Raw genomic sequence first — 21,867 nt, forward strand, 5'->3', positions numbered from 1 at the left:
TTACAGATTAATTTGGTCAGTGCTGAATTTTTTCTTAGGAAATTTGTCAAAGAGTTATCTTCTAATCTGGCATAAATACAGCTATGTAGATATTTATGGCTAGAAACATTGTTATCTTTGACTATGCCTCTTCCTATCTTCAAGCCCACTTCTTACTGAAAAATGAATGCATAAAACTCTCTACTAAAATTCTTTCCAAATAAGATTGAGCTTTTTATCTTTTTCAGTATTTACAAATTTTAACTTTCCTTTTAAGAGAGCTTACATGTAATTTCTTCCAGAAAACTTTGGTGGTGGAGGTACAGGTCTTCTAGGAAGGATGCTCTGATGGGATGAGCTCCAGGGGCTCTGCACATAGAGGAAGGAAGGAAGGAAGGAAGGAAGGAAGGAAGGAAGGAAGGGAGGAAGGAAGGAAGGAAATTTTAACCATGGTTTTAAGGAAATTTGAAACAGCATAGCCTACATTGATTCTACCTGCTAAACATTTAAATGTCAATGTAGGTCCAGGCAAGATTCTTATAAATAACACATAAACAAAGGTATTGCTAAAAAAACAAATGCTTACTAATAGTGACAACTGAGCAAGCTTATCTCACATTTCTGTCATCTATCATCTATCTATTATCTATCATATATCTACTTATCTATCTATCATCTATCCATCATCTATTTATCCATGATGGAGAATGGCTTACTGAAGGAGATATAGAAATGGAAGATTTACTTCAGATATCACTCTAAGCATTAAGTGACATTTCTATCCAAAAGAATTAAATATAACCCCCCCTTCTCATTGTTATAGTGTGGAAAAAATAACCAGAGAAAACAGTTGACAAAAGTAACTCAGACTGAATTTTGAGAGCCGCAGCCTCAAATAGTGACAGCATACTGCAGAGAATTTTGGAGGGAAGCTAATACATACAAATCAATTTTTAAATAGTTGGTACTTAAAGACAATACTTTAAGTGCATTAGCAAAGAATAAGTTGTAATAATTATGAGCACTGAAACAAGATACTGGCATTTTATCACAGATATGAGGCATATAACAATGTATCCAGACCAGATCTACACAAAGCTTATTCTTATAGCCACACTGGTTGTGTGGATACATAACTTAGTGACATGGCCATTTTGATGGAGCCACATTGAAATCAAAGGTATTTTTACATTGCTACTTTGATAGAGATATTTTGATATGGAGAAATTTGATGCAGACTATAAAACATTGTATTTTCTGATTAAAAAAAAAGATTAATATGTGAAATATGCACCATGACTCATTCCTAAGTTTCAACTCATGTCCACAACAACCTCTGGGGAGTGGGGAATCTTGGACAGGTAATAATATCAGAGATGAGATAAAAATTAGGTATTTGGAAAGATGAACTGATATAAACAAGAAGAATGAGACGTACCCATTATTTCTCCTCCGTTGTCTAATTATCTTTCCTTTGTCTTTGGGCCTTCCTCTTCTGCTTTGTTTTTGCGATCGTCTTCAAAATAAAGCAAAAAATCACAAAAAAACAAAAGAAGAAAATCATGACTCTTGAAAGTGTGATTTCTATGAAGCTTGAGAAGAAGGCTTCACTTGTGTCTATAGCCAGTCCCTCTGGTCTTTGATCCCTGATGTCATAGTAGTCAGAATCAAGGGTTCCTGACCATTCCATACATCAGGTCTTAAAAGGGCTACCTTTCTTTCCATTGTGGACCTAAGTTCATAAGTCCAGGTCTCTTTCTCTAGCAAGCAAGAGAGAAAAGTATTTCTGATGTGACGAAAAGAGGCTTATCTAAAATTTGACCTTGGGAGTCACTCTAGCTTCAGCAGTGTGGATATACTGGGAAGAATACCATAGAAAAAAGTAGGGGGGGGGGTTCTCAACATGTAGAGGGACTTTTATGTACCTCTCACTTTCCCAGTTTTGGTATCTGTATCCATTAAATCTATTTGGATAAAGTATCTGTGCTTGTGTGAAAAACCAACTCCTCCAAATGGTTGAGTGGGGGGAGTTGGTTTTTCACACAAGCACAGTTTTCACACTGCTCAGGATCCTTCTTCTTCTGGGCCTCTCAGGACTTTATTTATGTAATTATTCCCATTCTATCTTGTAGTACAACTTTTATCCTTCATTACTGGGTCATCCTTATTGATATATAGACTTTCCTTACAAAAAAACAAAACAAAACAAAACAAAACTAAACTCCACATTATCTCCCAGCTACTACCTCTTTTTTCTGCTTCCTGTCACTATAGAACATTTCAAAATAAATCTGTCCACCCTTATTGTAGCCACTCCCTAACCTCTCTCACTTGTCAAACCATGCCAGGCTTGTTTCTATGGCCATTACTCTGCTAAAACAACTCTTGTCAAGGATATCAACCATCCCATGCTGCCAAGTCCAATGTTATTTCTCTCTTCATCTGACTTTTCTCCCAGTACCATTAAATAATAGAATTAAATAGAGTTGGTTATTCCCTAATTCTTGAAATACTTTCTTTGCTCTCTTTGCTCCCATGACACCACACTCTCTTTTTGCTCCTATTGCTTTATGTGATCTGTCCCAATTCCTTTTGCTGGCCCAGATGCTCCTTCATTACCTGATTACTAAATGTTGGAACACCTGAGGTCTTGTTACTAACCTCTCTTTTTCTCTATATCTACACTCTGTCCATAAGTCCAGTAACATGACTTTAAATAGCACCCATATCCTGATGAAAATCAAATTTCTATTTCTACTTCAAAACTGTTTCCTGGGATCCAGATTTATATATCCAACTGCCTATACAAGACTTCCACTTAGATATTTAGTAGGTGTCTCCAACTAACCATTTCAAAACCAAAGATTTCATCCCTACCCCCACAAAACACCCCTGTTCCTCCTCCAGTGTTCCCCCTTCATTCAGCTACTTAAACCAAAATTTTTGGTCACACTTAGTTTCTCTTTTTCCCTTATGTCCCATGTCCAATCTATCAGTAAACATTCCACTTCTAAAATAGATTACTTCTTTTTCTTTCCACTGTCAATTTCTAGTCCAAGTTATCAATAAATTTCTCTTAGACTTCTGTCAGATTTTGAACTTTTCTCTCTCCTTCCAGTCGTGGAACCCTGAAAACCATTCTCTGCACAGCATTCAGAATTGTTCCTGCGAAGAAAGCCCTCTAATGTGATTTTCCACTGAGCCGGCAATAAAACTAAATATCTTAACAATATCCTACGAACTTGCTCTTTCTGCTTAGTTCTTTCCATGGCCTTTTTTTTTTTTTTTTGACAGAGGGAGAGGAGGAGAGAATCTTAAGCAGACTCTTTGCCCAGTGTGAAGCCCAACATGGAGCTCAATCTCACAACTATGAGATGATGACCTGACCCAAAATCAAGAGTCATACTTAGCTGATGAGCCACAAAGGTGCTTCTTTCCCTGACCTTCTGTACAAAGGGTTTTGCTCAGATTTCAGTCTCAATTCAAATATCATCTCTTCAAAGAGTCTTCCCATTAACACTGTCCACTTCCAAGTCACATCACCCTGTTTTCTGTACTTTTATAATTTATCACAATCTAAAATTATCTTATTTGCTTCCTTATTTGTTAACTGTCTGCCTCCTCTCCCTCTCCACAATGGAAAATCCATGAGAATAAGACTTAATCTCAGATACCACTGTATCCACAGGGTATACAACAGTTCCAAGCAGATAGTAGGCAATCATTTTTTGTTGTTGTTGGCTGGAAAATGAATGATGATGTCTAATAAACACTACTGAGTGTGGTTCTATGCTGAGGGCCAAAGGGAATAATATTGGTTTCTTCTAATATGGAGTCTGCACTCCCTTTGTTATGATCCTATACTTTAATGGCCAATTCATGTATTTATCTTGGAAGAATACTAATCCCAGATGAGGAATAGTCTGAAAAATAAGTAAGGCATGATGAATTTTTAATCAGAACCAATCTACTATTTATTCAGGATCCGTTATATCTCAATCATTCTGCCTGCCTACATTTTGATACCTTTGTGTCCTCTTAAGGAGAATAAGAATGAGAAATATAATTTGGTTCTCAAGCTCATCAATTTGTCTTCCATTAACAACTTTAATCAAAAGCTAGTAGCAGAAAAAATACTGTAAAGGGAAATTCGATTATTTTCTAGAGATAAACTATATACATATTTCCTCTTGCCTCACTTCCTGATCAAAACAAAAGATATTTAGATATTGATTATTTAAGATCTAGTGAGTATGGGTTACACATCCAGGAAATACATGAGTCAAAGAAGTGGAAGAAAGGGAAAGAAACAGGTAGTCTTCAATCCCTTACTCTAGGGTTACTACAATAATCAGAAAGGAGCTGTTTCTATTCCTCCTTCTGCCTCCAAATAATAGTTTTGTTTACCAAAATTAGTCTCTTTTTGAACTCTTATGGGTCATCTGTGAAGTCAATATTTACTTTCTTAATGTTCTTTAATTCATGCTAGGCTGGCCTGGGAACTTAGAGAAAAGTTTCACATCCGTGATTTAAAAAAATCCATAAATATTATAGAAAGTACCTATAAATGGAGCAAAAATAACTCGTTGGAACCACAACCATAAAACAGACCAAGTATGTCTCTACAAAATTCTCCTTAACTCCAACTCTAAATTGGTTTACTAAGTTATTTTCTTTTCTTTCTTTCCCTGTTCTTTTCTTTGTATTACAGTTTATTTCTATCACTAGTCACAATTGTGATATTTTCCTTAATATTAACTTCTTTAATGTTTTCCCCCAGTATATTCTAAATGGATAATGTGGGCACATATTTTGGTCATCTATTAATTTGTAGCATTTTGCACTCGCAGGCAAAGTACTAGGAGAGCATAAAAAATGAATGTGGTAATATCTTTCATCAAGGACCTCACAAACTAATAGGAAGAAAAGTATTTTTTAAAAAGTCAGCAATACGAGATTGAGTCTCAAATTATAATCGAGACTTGAAAATATATGTAATTAGCAGAGAGGAAGGTCATTTTAAAAAAACTATAAAGTCAGGAAGGATTTATGAAAAGAAATGCTTTAGCCAAGGTACGAAGAATGAGTTCACATGGACTAAAAAGGAGAAAACTACATGTAAAATGGAACAAAATATAATAAATAGAATTTGCAAAGAGGAAGAAAGCAGGAGAGAAAAACACTTTAAAGATATTGTTTGGTTGTCTTTGGACCTCCATTGCTTTTGATGTAACTTTTTATTTCCTCTGGCTACTTTCAAGTTTTTCCTTTAATTTTTGGTTTTCAGCAGTTTAACCATCAGGTACTTATATGTAGTTTTCCTCGTGTATATATTGCTTTGAGTTTGCCAAGCTACTGGTAACTGTAAGTGTGTTTGCAACAATTTAGTGAAATTCTCATACGTTATTTCTCCAAATATTTTTTCTGTCTCCATCTCTCTGTTATTCCAAGTCTTTGTAAGCTAGACTGCTTCTTGTAGTCCTTTTTCTCCCTGTCTTTAGATGAAACAATTTCTATTGACCTATCATGTTCACTGACACTTTATTTTTCCATTTGTATTTTGCTGTTGAGTCTATCTAGTTCTACTAACAATAAGCAAGGCATAGAGGCAACTTAAGTGTCCATTGATAGATGAATCGATAAAAATTATCTATATCTATCTATCTATAATCATATATATAATATACATAATATATCTTATATGCATAATGGAATATTACACGGCCATAAAAAAGAATGAGCTCTTGTCATTTGTGACAACATGGATGCACCTAGAAGATATTATTACAGTGAGATAATTCAGAGACAAACATGATATGATTTCACTTATATGAGGAATCTAAAAATCAATACAAATGAAAAAACAATAAAGCAGAAACAGACAAAGAATGCAGTCGGTTCTCCAGAAAGCCCTCCAGACCACTGGAGCCCTCTGACTTAATTCTACCTTTGTTGTATTCAAAAGGTTTTGAACAGATGTCTTTTCATTCTCATTAGTTTCCTTGAATTTTATAAATTCTTTAATTTCCTGGTTGGTACATTCATTTTTTAGTAAGATGCTCTTTAGCCTCAAAGTGTTTGAGTTCCTTCCAAATTTTCTCTTGTGATTGAGTTCAAGCTTTAAAGCATTGTGGTCTGAAAATATGCAGGGAATAATTCCAATCTTTTGGTACCAGTTGTGACCTGATTTGTGACCCAGAATGTGATCTATTCTGGAGGAGGTCTAGGTGCACTTGAAAAGAATAAATATTCTGTTTTTTAGGATGGAATGTTCTGTATATACCTGTGAAGTCCATCTGGTCCGGTGTGTCATTCAATTCCCTCATTTTCTTGTGGATATTCTGTTGATAATTCTGCTTAGATATTTTGCAATGAGGGGGGAGTTAAAGTCCCCTGCTGTTATTGAATTATTATCAATGAATTTCTTTAAGTCTCTTTCTAATTGATTTATATAATTGGCTGCTCCCAAGTTAGGAGCATAAATATTTATATTTGTTTGATCTTCTTGTTGGATAGTCCCTTTAATTATGATATAGTGATGTTCTTCATCTCTCATTACAGTCTTTGGGTTAAAATCTAATTTGTCTAATATATGTATTGCTACTCCAGCTTTCTTTTGATGTCCATTAGCATGATAAACATTTCTCCACTCTTCGTTTTCAATCTGGTGGTGTGTTTGGGTCTAAAATGAAAGTCTTGCAGATAGCATATCAATGGGGCCACTTTTTAAATCCAGTCTGATACCCTGTGTCTTTTGATCAGGGCATTTACCCCTTTTACATGCAGAGTAACTTTCAAAAGATATTTAGTGCCATTTTATTACCTGTAAAGTCAGTTTGTATACATTGTCTCTGTTTCTTTTAGGTCTGCGTTACTTTTGGGCTCTCTCTTTGCTTTAAGAATCCCCTTTAATATTTCTTGCAGGGCTGGTTTAGTGATCACAAATTCTTTTAGTTTATATTTGTCATCCAAGCTCCCCTTCTATTCTGAATGTCAGCCTTGGTGGAAAAGTAATCTTGGCTGCATCTTTTTCTAATTTATTACACTGAATATATCATGCCAGTCCTTTCTGGCCTACCAGGTCTCTGTGGATAGGCCTCCTGCCAGTCTAATATTTCTACCCTTGTAGTTTACAGACCTCTTGTCCTGAGCTGCTTTCAGGATTTTCTCTTTGTCTCTCAGATTTGCAACTTTCACTATACTATGTTGAGGTGTTGACCCATATTTATTGATTTTGATGAGGGTTTTCTGTGCTCCTGGACTTGACTACTGAAGCATTATTTACAATAGCTAGATTATGGAAGCAGTCTGAATCTCCAGTGATAGATGAATGGATAAAGAAAATATGGTATACACACACACACACACACACACACATATATATATACATACATATATATATATATAATGTATATTTTGAGAAAGATATGAGCTGTGGGTTTTTCACATATCACCTTTATGATGCTGAGGTATGCTTGCTCTAACCTGACATTGCTGAGGGTTTTTAAACATGAATGGATGGTGTACATTGTCATATGCTTCTTCTACATCTATTAAAATGATCTTATGATTCTTATCCTTTTTTTTATTAATCTAGTGTGACACATTGATTTGTGAATACTGAACCACACATGCAGCCCAGGAATAATTTCCGCTTGCATGTTGTGACTGATTCTTTTAATGTACTGTTGGATTCATTTTGCTAGTATTTCAATGAGAATTTTGGCATCAATGTTCATCAGAGATATTGGCTTATAGTTCTTTTCTTATGTGGCATCTTAATCTGATTTTGGTATTAGGGTAATGCTGATCTCATAGAGTGAATTTGGAAGTTTTCCTTCCTTTTCTATTTTTTGGAATAGTTTCATAACAGGTATTAACACCTCTTTAAATGTTTGGTAGAATTCACTGGTGAAGCCATTCAGACCTGGACTTATTTGTTGAGAGCTTTTTGATAACAGATCAGTTTCTTTGCAGGTTATTGGTCTGTTAGAGTTTTCTATTTCTTCCTGTTTCAGTTTTGGTAATTTATATCTTTCTAGGAATTTATCCCTTGCATGTTGTCCAATTTGTTGGTATATAATTTTTCATAATATTCTATTATAATTGTTAGTATTTCTGTGAGGTTGGTAGTTATTTCTCCTATTTTTTGATTTTATTATATTGGTTCCTTTCTATTTTCTTTTACAAATATGACTAGGGTTTTATCAATTTTGTTAGTTGTTTTTTTTTTTTTTTTCAAAGAATCAGTTCTTGGTTTCATTGTTCTGTTCTGGTTTTGGTTTGTTTTTTTAGTTATTTTAGTTTCTATATCATTTATTTCTGCTCTAAACTTTATCATTTCCTTCTTCTGCTGATGTTAGGCTTTATTTGCTGTTCTCTTTCTAGCTCCTTATTTGTATAAAGTTTGGTTTGTTTATTTGAGATTTTTTTCCCTTCTTGTGGTAGGCCTGTATTACTATATACTTCCTTCCTAGGACTGCCTTGCTGCATCCAAGAAATTTTGGACCATCATGTTTTCTTTTTATTTGCTTCCATGTATTTTTTTTAAATTTCTTCTTTTATTTCCTGGTAGACCCAGTCATTCTTTAGCAGCGTGTTCTTTAACCTCCATATATTTGTAGTCTTACCAAATTGTTTTTTCTTGTGGTTGATTTCAAGTTTCATAGCATTGTGGTCAGAATATATGCATGGTATGATCTCAGTCTTTTTGTACTTATTGAGGCCTAATTTGTGATTTACTATGTGACCTATTCTGGAGAATGTCCCACTGCACTTGAAAAGAAATTGCTTTCTGCTGCTTTAAGATGAAATGTTCTGAATAGATCTGTTAAGTCTGTCTGGTCCAGTGCATCATTCAAAGCCATTGTTTCCTTGTTGACTTTCTGCCTAGGTGATCCTTATGATTGTTGTTTTAAATTCTCCATCAGGAATGTTACTTATATTGGTTTGCTTAGATCTCTGGCTTATGAACTTATGAACTTATCTTGTTTTTTATAGTTGGGATGAATTCCTCTGTCTTGACATTTTGTCTGAGAGTCTGCTTCTGTGTTTTAAAAAGACCATTATGTTGCTTTACTTGATAGTAATAGCTTTATGAAAAAGTTATTATATCGCATCCCAGGCCTCCCACTTCAGGCTGTGCCTCTTGTGTGTGCTGCATGTTCTGCAATGTTGTGTTCTGGTTGGTCTATCCTTAGTCCAGTCATCTTTTTTGCTCTCTTTACCTGCAGTACTTAGTGTTTTTTCCTTGCCCAGAATGTGGCAAGTTTTAACTAGGTGTACTCCAATCTGCTCTTTAAATGAGACCTGATACTACTTCCACTAGAACAGAAGCCCTACAGAATCTCTGGTTGGGAGAGGTGATGTGGGCAGGTGTTATTGCTGGTCTTCTAGTGAAGGGGCCCGACATACGGGGATTGAGGCAAACGACTGAGAATGGCAATACAGCCAGAGTGCAGTCGTGTTGGACTTGGTGTAAGCAGATTAGGCAACCAGTGTCAGAACTTTGGTGCTTACTGTAAGTGGCTCTTGGTTTATGCTGAGGCATGGGTGGAGGGAAATGGCATCAGCCAGTTCCTTTTTCCCTGAAGAGGCATTTCGATCATGATGGCTCTCAGGGAAGCACTGGGAGAAAAGAATACAATCTCCCCCACTGTGTGTCCTAGGCATTTTTCAGACCGCTATTTCCACACTGTGTGCTTCTGGGTTATTTGTTTGTCTTCTCAACAAGAGCAGTGAGATGCCCTCCAACTTCTATCCAACCCAAGTCTGCTGAGTTTTAAAACTCCAGGCTTTATGGACATAGATTTGGCAGGGGCCTATACTGACCTTCTGAGGAAGGGTCCTGCCATGCTGGGACTCAGGCAAGTTTGACCAAGAAAGGCAGTCACACCAGAGCACAGGGGTATGTGACTTGGTGTAAGCAATTTAGACAGCCAGTGTCAAGGATGAGCTGCTTTCTGCAGGTGGTTCTGTGTTTATGCTGATGGTCAGAGTAGGGAAGTAGTGCTGCTAGCTCCTTTGTCCTAGGAGAGGCCTCTCCATGGGTGCTGACTCTCTGGCACAAGCTCCAACCAGAGTGAATAATCTCCCCTCTCTGTGCCCCAGGAGTTCTTTGCATTGCTGTTTCTATATCATCTGTCCCAGGTTGTTTGCCTGCCTTCTATCCAGGAGTAGGGCAGGGCCCTCAGGGTTCTATTCCAGCCAAGTCCAGGATCTTTAAAACTTCAGTCTTTAAGCCCTGCCTGTTGCAAGAACTCATGAAAATCAGCCCCTCTTGTTTTCCCAGCCAATGGCTTTGGGGAGATGTTCTCTTTGTGTGTTCACCTGTATGCTCCTCTCTCTCTCACCTTTCTCCATGACATGGCTCTCTCCATTCTGCAGTACCCATGATCGATTTATCCCCCACACCATGTCTCTGTACTTCCTATCTTCTCCGATGTGGCTTCTCTCCCTTTAGTTGTGGAGTTTCTTCTTCCAGTCTTCAGGTTGATTTTTGTGGTATTTAGAATGATTTGGTAGTTATCTAGTTGGGTTTGTGGGACGAGATGAGCCTAGGGTCCTCCTGCTCCTCCACGATCTTCTCTCCTTCCTACAAAATTAAATATGTAAAAGTTATTAGTGGGGCGCCTGGGTGGCTCAGTGGGTTAAAGCCTCTGTCTTCAGCTCAGGTCATGATCCCAGGGTCCTGGGATCGAACTCCGTGTCAGGCTCTCTGCTCAGCAGGGAGCCTGCTTCCCTTCCTCTCTTTCCGCCTGCCTCTCTGCCTACTTGTGATCTCTGTCTGTCAAATGAATAAATAAAATCTTTTAAAAAAGTTATTATTAAAACTTCTTCCTTTTGAGTGAAGTCACACACATGCATATGCACACTTGCAGAAACACACATACACATTTAGGTGAGTGTGTTGGCAGCTGCATTAAAAATGCAACCACCTCTCTTGGATTCTATTTAGTACCACAAAATGGTACCCTGAGATATTGTAGACCAGAAAGAGTGAAGGAATTTGCAAAAGGTACTCATTTTACAACTGCTGAGTAATTTAAATCCTGAGGGAATCTGACTCATGTTACTCACAGTTTCTTCCATTGACACTACAGGTAATAAAGACACCATACATTTGCACTTTTTATATGGACAACTCTGACTTCATGTACCTTCCTTTTAATAATGGAAATGTGACATATATATTACCTAAACATGATGCCATATCTGTGCAAAAACATATACAGAGTACACAGATTTCAAAAAAAAATCATTTTCAGACCATATGTCCTCATTTTCAGATCAGCAAATATAATTACTATTCATTTATTACCTCTTATGTTAAGGAAATTCCTCCAGGATTCAACGATGAATAAGAGAACACAAAATTTAGTAAGGTAAACCTGATTATCAAGGGTAAGTGTTTTATTGTTACTTTCTTTTTAAAATTGAAGTACAGTTGACATAAACATTATATTAGTTTCAGGTATACAACATAGTGATTCAACAATTCTATACATTATGTTCTGCCATGATAAGTGTAGTTACCATGTCACCATACATTATTCCAATATTAATGACCATATCCTCTATGTCTTGCTATTCCTCATCATGACCTACTTATTTATTTTATAACTGGAAGTTTTTAACCTCTTAATCCCATTCACTTATTTTACACATCCGTCCCACCCTTTTCCTTCTGGCAATCACAAGTTTGTTCTCTGTATTTATGGTTCCATCTCTGTTTTTGTTTGTTTCTTCATTTGTCTCATTTTTAAGATTCTACATATAAGTGAGATCACATGGCATTTGTTATAAGCAGGGGGGAAAAAGAGGAAAACCAAGAAACAGACTTAATTATAGGGAACAAATTCATGATTACCAGTGTGGATGTAGGCATGATGGTGAATTAAACAGGTGATGGGGATTAGGGAGAGCATTTTTGAATAACACTGAAGTTGTATGGAAATGTTCAATGATTAAGTTGTGTGCCTGAAAGTAATATTACACTGTATGTTAACTAACAGGAATTTAAATAAATATTTGGGGGAAAAGGAAAAAAAGAATCCAATGAAGCAGATATTATTACTATCCCCATTTTATTTATTTATTTGCATTTTAGGTTATTATATTTCATTTTTATTTATTTATTATTGTTATTTGGTCACCATACAGTACATCATTAGTTTTTAATGTACTGTTCCACGATTCATTGTATGCCTAAAGCACCCAGTGCTCCATGCAATACATACTCTCCTTAATACCCATTACCAGGCTAACCCTTCCTCCCACCCCCCTCCCATCTAAAAACCTCAGTTTCTTTCTCAGAGTCTATAGTCTTTTATGCTTCATATCCCCCTCTGATTTCCTGCCCTTCATTTTTCCCTTCCCTCTCCTAATATCCTCCATGTTATTCCTTATATTCCACAAAAAAATGAAACCATATGAAAATTGACTTTCTCTTCTTGACTTATTTCACCCAGTGAAATAAGTTTCACCCATGAATCTTCACCAGTCTCATCTATGTTGATGCAAAAGTTGGGTATTCATCTTTTGTGATGGCTGAGTAATATTCCATTGTGTGCATGGACAACATCTTTATCCACTCATCTGTTGAAGGGCCTCTCGGCTTTTTCCACAGTTTGGCTATTGTGGACATTGCTGCTATGAACATTGGGGTACTTAAGGCCCTTCTTTTCACTACATCTGTATCTTTGGTGTAAATACCCAATAGTGCAATTTCTGGGTCATAAGGTAGCTTTATTTTTAATATTTTGAGGAACCTCCATGCTGTTTTCCAAAGTGGCTGCACCAACTTGCATTCCCACTAACAGTGTAAGAGGGTTCTCCTTTCCCCACAACCTCTCCAACATTTCCCATTTATTGTCTTGTCAATTTTGGCCATTCTTACACCAACCGGTGTAAGGTGGTATCTCAATGTGGTTTTGATTTGAATTTCCCTGATGGCTAATGATGAACATTTTTTTTTCACGTGTCTGTTAGTCATTTGTATTTCTTCATTGGAGAAGTGTCTGTTCATGTCTTCTGCCCATTATTTGACTTGATTATCTTTCGAGTGTTGAGTTTGAGAAGTTCTTTATAGATCTTGGATACCAGCCTTTTGTCTGTAGTGTCGTTTGCAAATATCTTTTCCCATTGCGTGGGTTACCTCATTGTTTTGTTGACTATTTCCATTGTTGTGCAGCAGCTTTTTATCTAGATGAAGTCCCAAAAGTTCATTTTCGCTTTTCTTTCCCCTGCCTTTGGAGATGTGTCTCTAAAGGAGTTGCTGTGGCCAACGTTGAAGAGGTTCTCCTCTAGGATTTTGATGGATTCCCATCTCACACTGAGATCTTCATTCATTTTTAGGTTATCTTTATTTATGGTGTAAGAGAATGGTCTAGTTTCATTCTTCTGTATATAGCTGTCCAATTTTCCCAGCACCATTTATTGAAGAGACCGTCTTTTTTCCACTAGACATTTTTTCTTGCTGTGTTGAATATTAGTTGACCATGGAGTTGAGGGTCCATGTCTGGGCTCTCTACTCTCTTCCATTGGTCTATGTGTCCGCCTTTGTGCCAGTGCCATGCAGTCTTGGTGACCACAGCTTTGTAATATAGCTTGAAATCAGGCAACATGATGACCTCAGCTTAGTTTTTCTTTTTCAACAGTTCCTTGGCAATTCAGGGTCTTTTCTGGTTCCATACAAATTTTAGGATTGTTTGTTCCAGCATTTTGAAAAATGCTGATGGTATTTTGATCCAGATAGCATTGAAAGTGTACATTGCTCTGGGCAGCGTGGACATTTTAACAATGTTTATTCTTCTGATCCTTGAGCATGGAATGTTTTTCCATCTTTTTGAATTTTCTTCAATTTCTTTCATGAGTGTTCCCTAGTTCATCAAGTGTAAATCCTTTTCCTCTTTGGTTAGGCTTATTTCAAGGTATTTTATGGGTTTTGGTGTTATCATAAATGGAATCAATTCTTTAATTACCCCTCTGCTATTTCATTGTTAGTGTATATGAAAGCAACTGATTTCTGTGTATTGATTTTGTGTCCTGCCACACTACAGAATTGCTGTATGAGTTCTAGTAATTTGGCGGTGGAATCTTTTCAAATTCCCACATAAAGTATTATCTCATCTGCAAAGAGAGGGAGTTTGACTTCTTCTTTGGCAATTTGAATACCTTTTATTTCTTTTTGTTGTCTGATTGCTGTTGCTGGAACTTCTAGTACCATGTTGAAAAATAGTAGTGAGAGTGCAAATCCTTGTCATGTTCGTGATCTTAAGGGAAATGTTCTTAGCTTTTCCATTGAGAATGATATTCGCTATGGGTTTTTCTTAGATGGATTTTATGAAACTGAGGGATGTTAACCTCTATCCCTATACTCTGAAGTATTTTAATCAAGAAAAGATGATGTATTTTGTCAAATGCTTTTTCTGCATCAACTGAGATGACCATGTGGTTCTTGTCCCCTCTCTTATTTATGTGTTCTATCACATTGATTGATTTGTGATTGTTGAAGCACCCTTTTGTCCCAGCGATAAATCCCACCTGGTCGTGATGGATAAATCTTCTAATGTACTTTGGATCGTATTAGCTAGGATCTTGTTGAGAATCTTGAAATCCATGTTTATCAAGGATATTGGTCTGAAATTCTTTTTTTTAAGGTTTTAATAGTCTTTGATTTGATTTATACCATTGTTTTAATAGCTATTTTTAATCATTTTTTAAATTTATTTTCAGCATAACAGTATTTATTGTTTTTGTACCACATCCAGTGCTCCATGCAATCCTTGCCCTCTGAAATTCTCCTTTTTAATGGGGGCTTTGCCTGGTTTTGCGACCAAGGTAATGCTGGCCTCATAGAATGAGACTGGAAGTTTTTCTTCTCTTTCTATTTTTTGAAACTGATTAGGAGAATAGGTATTATTTCTTCTTTGAGTGTTTGGTAGAATTCCCCCAGGGAATCCATCAGGTCCTGGATTGTTTTTTGGGAGGTTTTCGATTACTGCTTCAATCTCATTACTGGTTACTGGACTATTCAGGTTGTCAATTTCTTCCTGTTTCAGTCTTGGAAGTTTATAGGTTTCCAGGAATGCATCCATCTCTTCTAGGTTGCTTAACTTATTGGCATACAGCTGTTGATAATAATTTCTGAAGATTGTTTCTATTTCCTTGGTGTTATTTGTGATCTCTCCTCTTTCATTCATAATTTTATTAATTTGGGTCCTTTCTCTTTTAATTTTAATAAGTCTGGCCATTGGTTTTCCGATTTTATTAATTCTTTCAAAGAACCGGCTCTAGTTTCGTTGATGTGTTCTACTGTACCTTTGGTTTCTAATTCATTGTTCTCTCTTCTAATCTTAATTATTTCCATTCTTGTGCCATGGTTAGGCTTCATTTGTTGTTGAGTCTCCAGTTCTTTAAAGTTTAAAAAGAGCTTGTGTATTCCATATTTTTCTTTTCTTTTCTTTTTTCTTTCTTTCTTTTTTGAGTGAAGCTTGAATGGCTCTGTACTTCCCCCCTTAGGATTGCCTTTGCTGTATCCCATAGGATTTGGACTGATCTGTTTTCATCCTCATTGGCTTCCATGGATTGTTTAAGTTCTTCTTTGATTTCCTGGTTAACCCAAACATTCTAAGGTAGGATGGTCTTTAGCTTCCAAGCATTTGAATTTCTTACAAACTTTTTCTTGTGATCGAATTCCAGTTTTAAAACATTGAGGTCCAAAAATATGCAGGGAATAATCTCAATATTTTCCTATCAGTTGAGAACTGATTTGTGACCCAGTATGTGGTCTATTCTGGAGAAAGTTCCATGTGCCCTTGAGAAGAATGAGTATTCTGTTGTTTTGGGGTGGAGTGTTCTGTATATATCTATGAGGTCCATCTGGCCCAATGTGTCTCTCAAAGCTCTTGTTTCTTTATGATTTTCTGCTTAGATTATCATCTATTGCTGAGAATGGAGCGCTAAGGTCTCCTACTATTAATGCAGTATTATCAATATGTCTCTATTTTGGTTAACAGTTGGCATATGTAGTTGGCTGCTCCCATGTTGGAAGCATAGATATTTACAATTGTTAAACCTTCTTGCTGTATAGACACTTTAAGAATGATATAGTGTCCTTCTGTATCCCTGACTACAGTCTTTAACTTAAAGTCTATTTTATCTGATATGAGAATTGCTATCCCAGCTTTCTTTTGAAGTTCAGTGGCATGAAAGATGGTTCTCCATCCCAACACTTTCAGTCAAGATGTATCTTTAGCTTCAAAATGAGTCTCTTGTAGACAGCATATGGATGGGTCCTGTCTTTTTATCCAATCTGCAACTCTGTGCTATTTTATGGGAGCAATTTAGGCCATTCACGTTGAGAGCGATTTTTGAAAGATATGATTTTTTCTCATCAAGTTGCCTGTGAATTCCTTGTTTCTATAGATTGTCTCTGTATATTTCTATTCTATATTACTCTTGGGGGTCTATTTCCTTTTTTATACCCCCCCTTAATATTTCTTGCAGGGCTGGCTTAGTGGTCACATATTCTTTCAGTTTCTGCCAGTCCTGAAATCTTCTTATCTATTATAAATGACAGCCTTGCAGGATAACGATTTCTTGGCTGCATGTTCTTCTCATTTAGTACCCTGAATATGTCTTGCCAACCCTTTCTGGCCTGCCAGGTCTCTGTGGACAGGTCTGACCTTATTCTGATGTTCCTCCCTCTATATGCAAGGAATCTCTTCCCCCAACTTCCCTTAAGATGATTTCCTTGTTTCTAAGATTTGAGAGTTTTACTATTACATACTGGGGCATTGGTCTGTTCACTTGATATTGTGAATCAATCTGTCTAAACTCAATTCTTCAATTTTCAGGTGTGCAAATTAGAGGCTGGCCCATCTGGAAACACCTGTTCCACCAGGGACATCAGGTTGGGGACAGTCAGAAACACCTTCTATGCAAACACCACCCCTTTGCCCCTCTTGGGGGGAAGCAAGCTCAGGCGGGTGGATTTGGGGCCAGGAGGGTTGGTCCTGAGCTTTGCCCTTTCTCCATCCTCTCTGTCTCACTCCTGCTCTCCCTTCCTTTCTCAGTGCAATACAGACAGTGCATACAGCCAAGCAGGGGGCTGAAGGGCAGGGGTGGGAAGACTGAATTCAGGAGGGGCAAAGGGAGTGTGTAAGAGGGGCAGTGAGGATGTTCTGCTGATTAAGGTGGCTCCTGGTCTCTTTACTAGCTTCTGGGAGTCCTGGGGTGGAAGATGCTGCTACGGTTGCTGGTGAGACCTGAAGGTTCTTTGGCATGAACCATGCAGGAGAGGGGAAGAAATACTGGGACAACAGCCTCTAGGACATGCCTCTCTGCCTTGAGGACATGAATGTTTGTTTCATTTCCCAGATTAGGGAACTTTTCTACTACAATTTGCTCAAATATATCTTCTAGTCCTCACTCTCTTGCCACCCCCTCAGGGATCCCAATAATTCTGACATTGGAACATTTCATGTCATCATTTATTTCTCTAATTCTGTTTTCATGGATTCTAAGCTGTTTGTTCCAGCCTCCTCCTGTTCCTTCTTTTTAATCAGTTTGCCTTCTAGATCACTAATTTGTTCTTCTACCTTGTTCACCCTAGCTGTTAGAATACCTAAATTAGATTGGATCTCATTGATTTTTAAGTTCTGCCAGATCAGATCACTTCTTCCCTTAGAGAATCTACATTGTCATTAATAGTTTTCTCCATCCTAGCTATTGTCTGCATAACTGTTACCCTGAAGTCTATTTCTGACATCTTGTTTATATCCATATCCATTAGTTTTGTGGCAGAGGAGACAATCTCTGTAGTTTTCCTATGTTAGGGGTTCCTCCTCTTAGTCATTCTGTGGAGGGGTAGTTGAGGAAACGTAGAGAGTGCAAATTACTGACCACAACCCATGCAATATGCACCAGTTTTATAGGGACCTCAAGGATTTTTGCCTCTTGTTCTTCCAGCCTGTTTTCTGAGGGGAGGGGCTTGCTGCACTCAGGCAACCCTGAAGGGCAACCCTGATACTCAGGCAACCCTATTTGGGCAGAGATCCCCTTCCCTCTGTGGGAGGGGATAGGCTCAATGAAAACCGGTTTGGAGGGGTTTTTATCCTCTGGCAGCTTTCCATGCCTCTCCCCAACAGTCAGAGCTGAAGTGACTGTATCCAAACCTCTTTTTCAGAACAGAGATGACAGTTTGCCCCTCAGTGAGGTCTCCAGGCCACACTGTCTCCAATTCTGTCTGTGCTGGCAAAAACTGCAGTGTCCTGGATTGTGCCCCCTACAGCAGCACTCTCAGCCCTCACTTCCAGGTCAAGGCACATTTCTACCTTTTCTCCTTCTAAAAGCATCAGCCTCCCCAGTTTGCATGCATTCCCCTACAGCTCCAGGTTTCAGTCTAGCGGGCTGACCTAAATTATTTTCCCTGCTGCTACTGATCTGCAAGTCTGTGCCCAGCCCCAGCTCAGGAGGCACAGGATTCTGTTTATCTTCCAATATTTGCCTGCAGAATCACAGTTCCCTGCTTCATACCTTGAAACCAACCGCCTGAGATACTTTCTTTGTAGAGATCTAGGTATATCTTCTTACATCGCAGACTGATTTTGTGGGTGTTCAGAATGGTCTAGTAGATATCCAGCTCAATTCAGGGGACTGGTTGGAATAGGGTCCCTACTCTTCTGCCATCTTTGCCCTTCCACCACCAGCATCTTTCACAGAGCTAGAACAATCCTAAAATTTTTACTGAACCCAAAAGACCCTGAATAGCCAATGTAACCTTAAAAAAAAAAGCAAACCTGGAGGCATCACAATTTTGGACTTCAACTGATATTACAAAGCTGTAGTGATTCAGACAGTATGGAATTGGCACAAGAACAGACACAAAGATCAATGGAACAGAATAGAAAACCCACAAATGAACCCACAATTATATGGTCAACTAATCTTCAACAAAGCAGGAAAAAATATCCAATGTAATAGAGAGTCTCTTCAACAAAATGCATTGGAAAAACTGAAGAACGACATGCAAAAGAATGAAATTGGACCATATTCTTACAACATACACGAAAATAAATTCAAAATGGATGACAGACCTGAATGTGAGATAGGAAACCATCAAAATCCTAGGAAACACAGGCAGTAACCTCTGACATTGGCTGCAGCAGCTTCTTACCAGATATGTCTCCTGAGCAAGGGAATGAAAAGGAAAATGAATTACTGGGAGTTCATAAAAATTAAAAGCTTCTGCACAGCAAAGGAAACAATCAACAAACAAACAAAAAAATTAACCAATGGAATGGGATAAGATATTTGCAAATGACATATCCAATAAAAGGTTAGTACCCAAAATATATAAGGAACTTATCAAATTGAACACCCCAAAACTAAATAATCCAGTTAGGAAATGGAAGCACTAGGTGTTGCACATAAACAATGAATCTTGGAACACTACATCAAAAAATAATGATGTATTCTATGGTGAATAAGATAACACAATAAACAAATTAATGGACAGAAGGCACAAATAGACATTTTTCAAAAGAAGACACTCAGATGGCACACAGATACATGAAAAGATGCTCAACATCACTCATCATCATCAAAATACAAATAAAACCTCAATGAGATAACACCTCATATGTCATAATGGTTAAAACTAGCAACACAAGGATCTATAGGTGTTGGCGAGGATGCAAAGTAAGGGGTACCCTCTTAGATTCTTGGTGGAGATGCAAACTAGTGCAGTCACTCTGTAAACCAGTTGGAAGTTCCTCAAAAAGTTAAAAATAGAACTATCCAATGGTCCAGCAATTGCACTAGTAGATATTTACCCAAGGGATACAAAAATAATAATTTGAAGGGAGACATGCACCCCAATGCTTATAGCAGCATTGTCAACCATAGCCAAATTATGGAAAGAATACAAATGTGCATTGACTGATGAATGGATATAGAAGATGTAAGATAGATAGATAGATAGATACAGATATAATGGAATATCACTAAGCCATCAAAAAGACTATCTTGTCATTTCCAGCAATATGGATGGAGTTAGAGAGTATTATGCTAAGTGAAATATATTAGTCAGAGAAAAATAAATACCATTTTACTTCACTCATATGTGGAATTTAAGAAACAAGAGGTTCCTGGGTGGTTCAGTGGGTTAAAGCCTTTGCCTTTGGCTCAGGTCATGATCCCAGTGTTCTGGGATTAAGCCCCATATTGGGCTCTCTGATTGGCAGGGAGCTTGCTTCCCTCTCTCTCCCTCTGCCTGCCTCTCTGCCTATTTGTGATTTCTGTCTGTTCAATAAACAAATAAAATCTTTTAAAAAAAGAAACATACAAAACAGATGAACATGGGGGGGAAAGAGAAGCAAAGCAGGATACAAACTCTTAACTGTAGTGGTCACCAGAAGGGAGGTGGGCAAAGAGGGTTATTTAAATAGATGATGAGGATTAAGGAGGGCATGGCTTTGATGAGTTCTGGGTTTTGTATGTAAATGATGAATTACTAAAATCTACACCTGAAACTAATATTACACTGCATGTTAACTAACTATAATTTAAATAAATACTTGGAAAAAATTAAAGGTTTAGAACTTAAAAAAATAATGATATGCTTTATTTTGAGTCATATACCATTTTTTTAAGATTTTGTTTATTTATTTGACAGACAGAGATCACAAGTAGGCAGGGAGGTAGGTAGAGAGAGACAGGGGGAAAAGCTCCCTGTTGGGCAGAGAGCCCGATGTGGGGCTTGATTCCAGGACCCTGGGATCATGACCTGTGCCAAAGGAAGGGGCTTTAACACACTGAGCCACCCAGGTGCCCCATAGTGGTATACTTTTTAAAAGATGTATTTATTTATTTATTTGATGCAGAAATAAAGAGAGAGAGCAGGGGTGAGGGGTCAAAGGAGAGGGAGAGGGAATCTAAAGCAGACTTCACACTGAGTACAGAGCCTGATGCAGGTCTCAATCTCATGACCCTGAGATCATGACCTGAGACAGAACCAAGATTCAGACACTCAACTGACTGTGCCACCCAGGCACCCCTTGAGTGGTATATGTTTTTAATGTGCACAAAATTCAGGAAAAAATGTGCACATTACTTTAGTGCTTAATACTAAAAAAAAATTTCATTCCTTTCTCTGTAATAATATATTATTTTGTGTAAAAATTCTGGTCATTTGAAGCACTTTACCTTTATTATCTCACTGAATATTCACAACAGCTTTATGAGACAGACAAGAATGGCACATAAGAAATCAGCTAAGATTTTTTGATCATTTTGAATAAAGGGGTTAGAATGGTTGCAACTTATGCAGACTTTAAACAGACTTTGACAAGTTTCCACACCAAAGACCTTTTAAAATTTAGGTAATATGGGACTAGAGTATAGATAATTTCTTCCAAACTAAAATTTGATGCTGGCCTGAAAATGAACTGACAACCTGATAAAGATAATCTACATGAAGATCACCCAAGGCTGGGTGAGTGGGTAGAACTTAGCAGAGAAGCTTCAATGAGCTAAATGTTATTTATTAGAAAATGGGCTTCAAAGAATAAATTTGGCATTTAACATACTGAAAACACCAGAGTTGAAGGGCAGGAAAAGCAAGAGATCCTTTGACTCTTCAAATATGAAGGAAGTTGAAGCAAATTTAAGGTAAAATATGCCGAAAAGTATACAAAAATCTTAGAGTTGACTCGCATAGAATCTTAGCTGTTATCTAGTCTGTGCTCTCCTGAAGATGTCACTCCTATCTCATCCTAGCCTCTTCTGGAATACCTCCAGTTCTGAGAGGTGCATCCTCACAGTGGAACTATATATATATATATATATATATATAGCTATATATATATATATAGCTATATATAT

The 21,867-nt window shown here is 37.4% G+C and overlaps 1 protein-coding gene across 1 annotated transcript in view; it reads right to left on the reverse strand.

The window, feature by feature from the left end:
• Positions 1–291: 291 nt before the first annotated feature.
• Positions 292–21,867, reverse strand: part of LOC116861910 (MICOS complex subunit MIC27-like) — a 552,532-nt gene continuing 530,956 nt past the window's right edge. The window contains exon 8 of the mRNA XM_032848804.1: positions 292–348. Coding sequence (XP_032704695.1) covers positions 311–348 — 38 coding nt within the window. The 3' untranslated portion in view covers positions 292–310. The remainder of the gene's footprint in view (positions 349–21,867) is intronic.

The sequence above is a fragment of the Lontra canadensis genome, unplaced genomic scaffold (assembly GCF_010015895.1).
Source record: "Lontra canadensis isolate GAN:19392208 unplaced genomic scaffold, GSC_riverotter_1.0 scaffold209, whole genome shotgun sequence".
NCBI lineage: Eukaryota > Metazoa > Chordata > Mammalia > Carnivora > Mustelidae > Lontra > Lontra canadensis.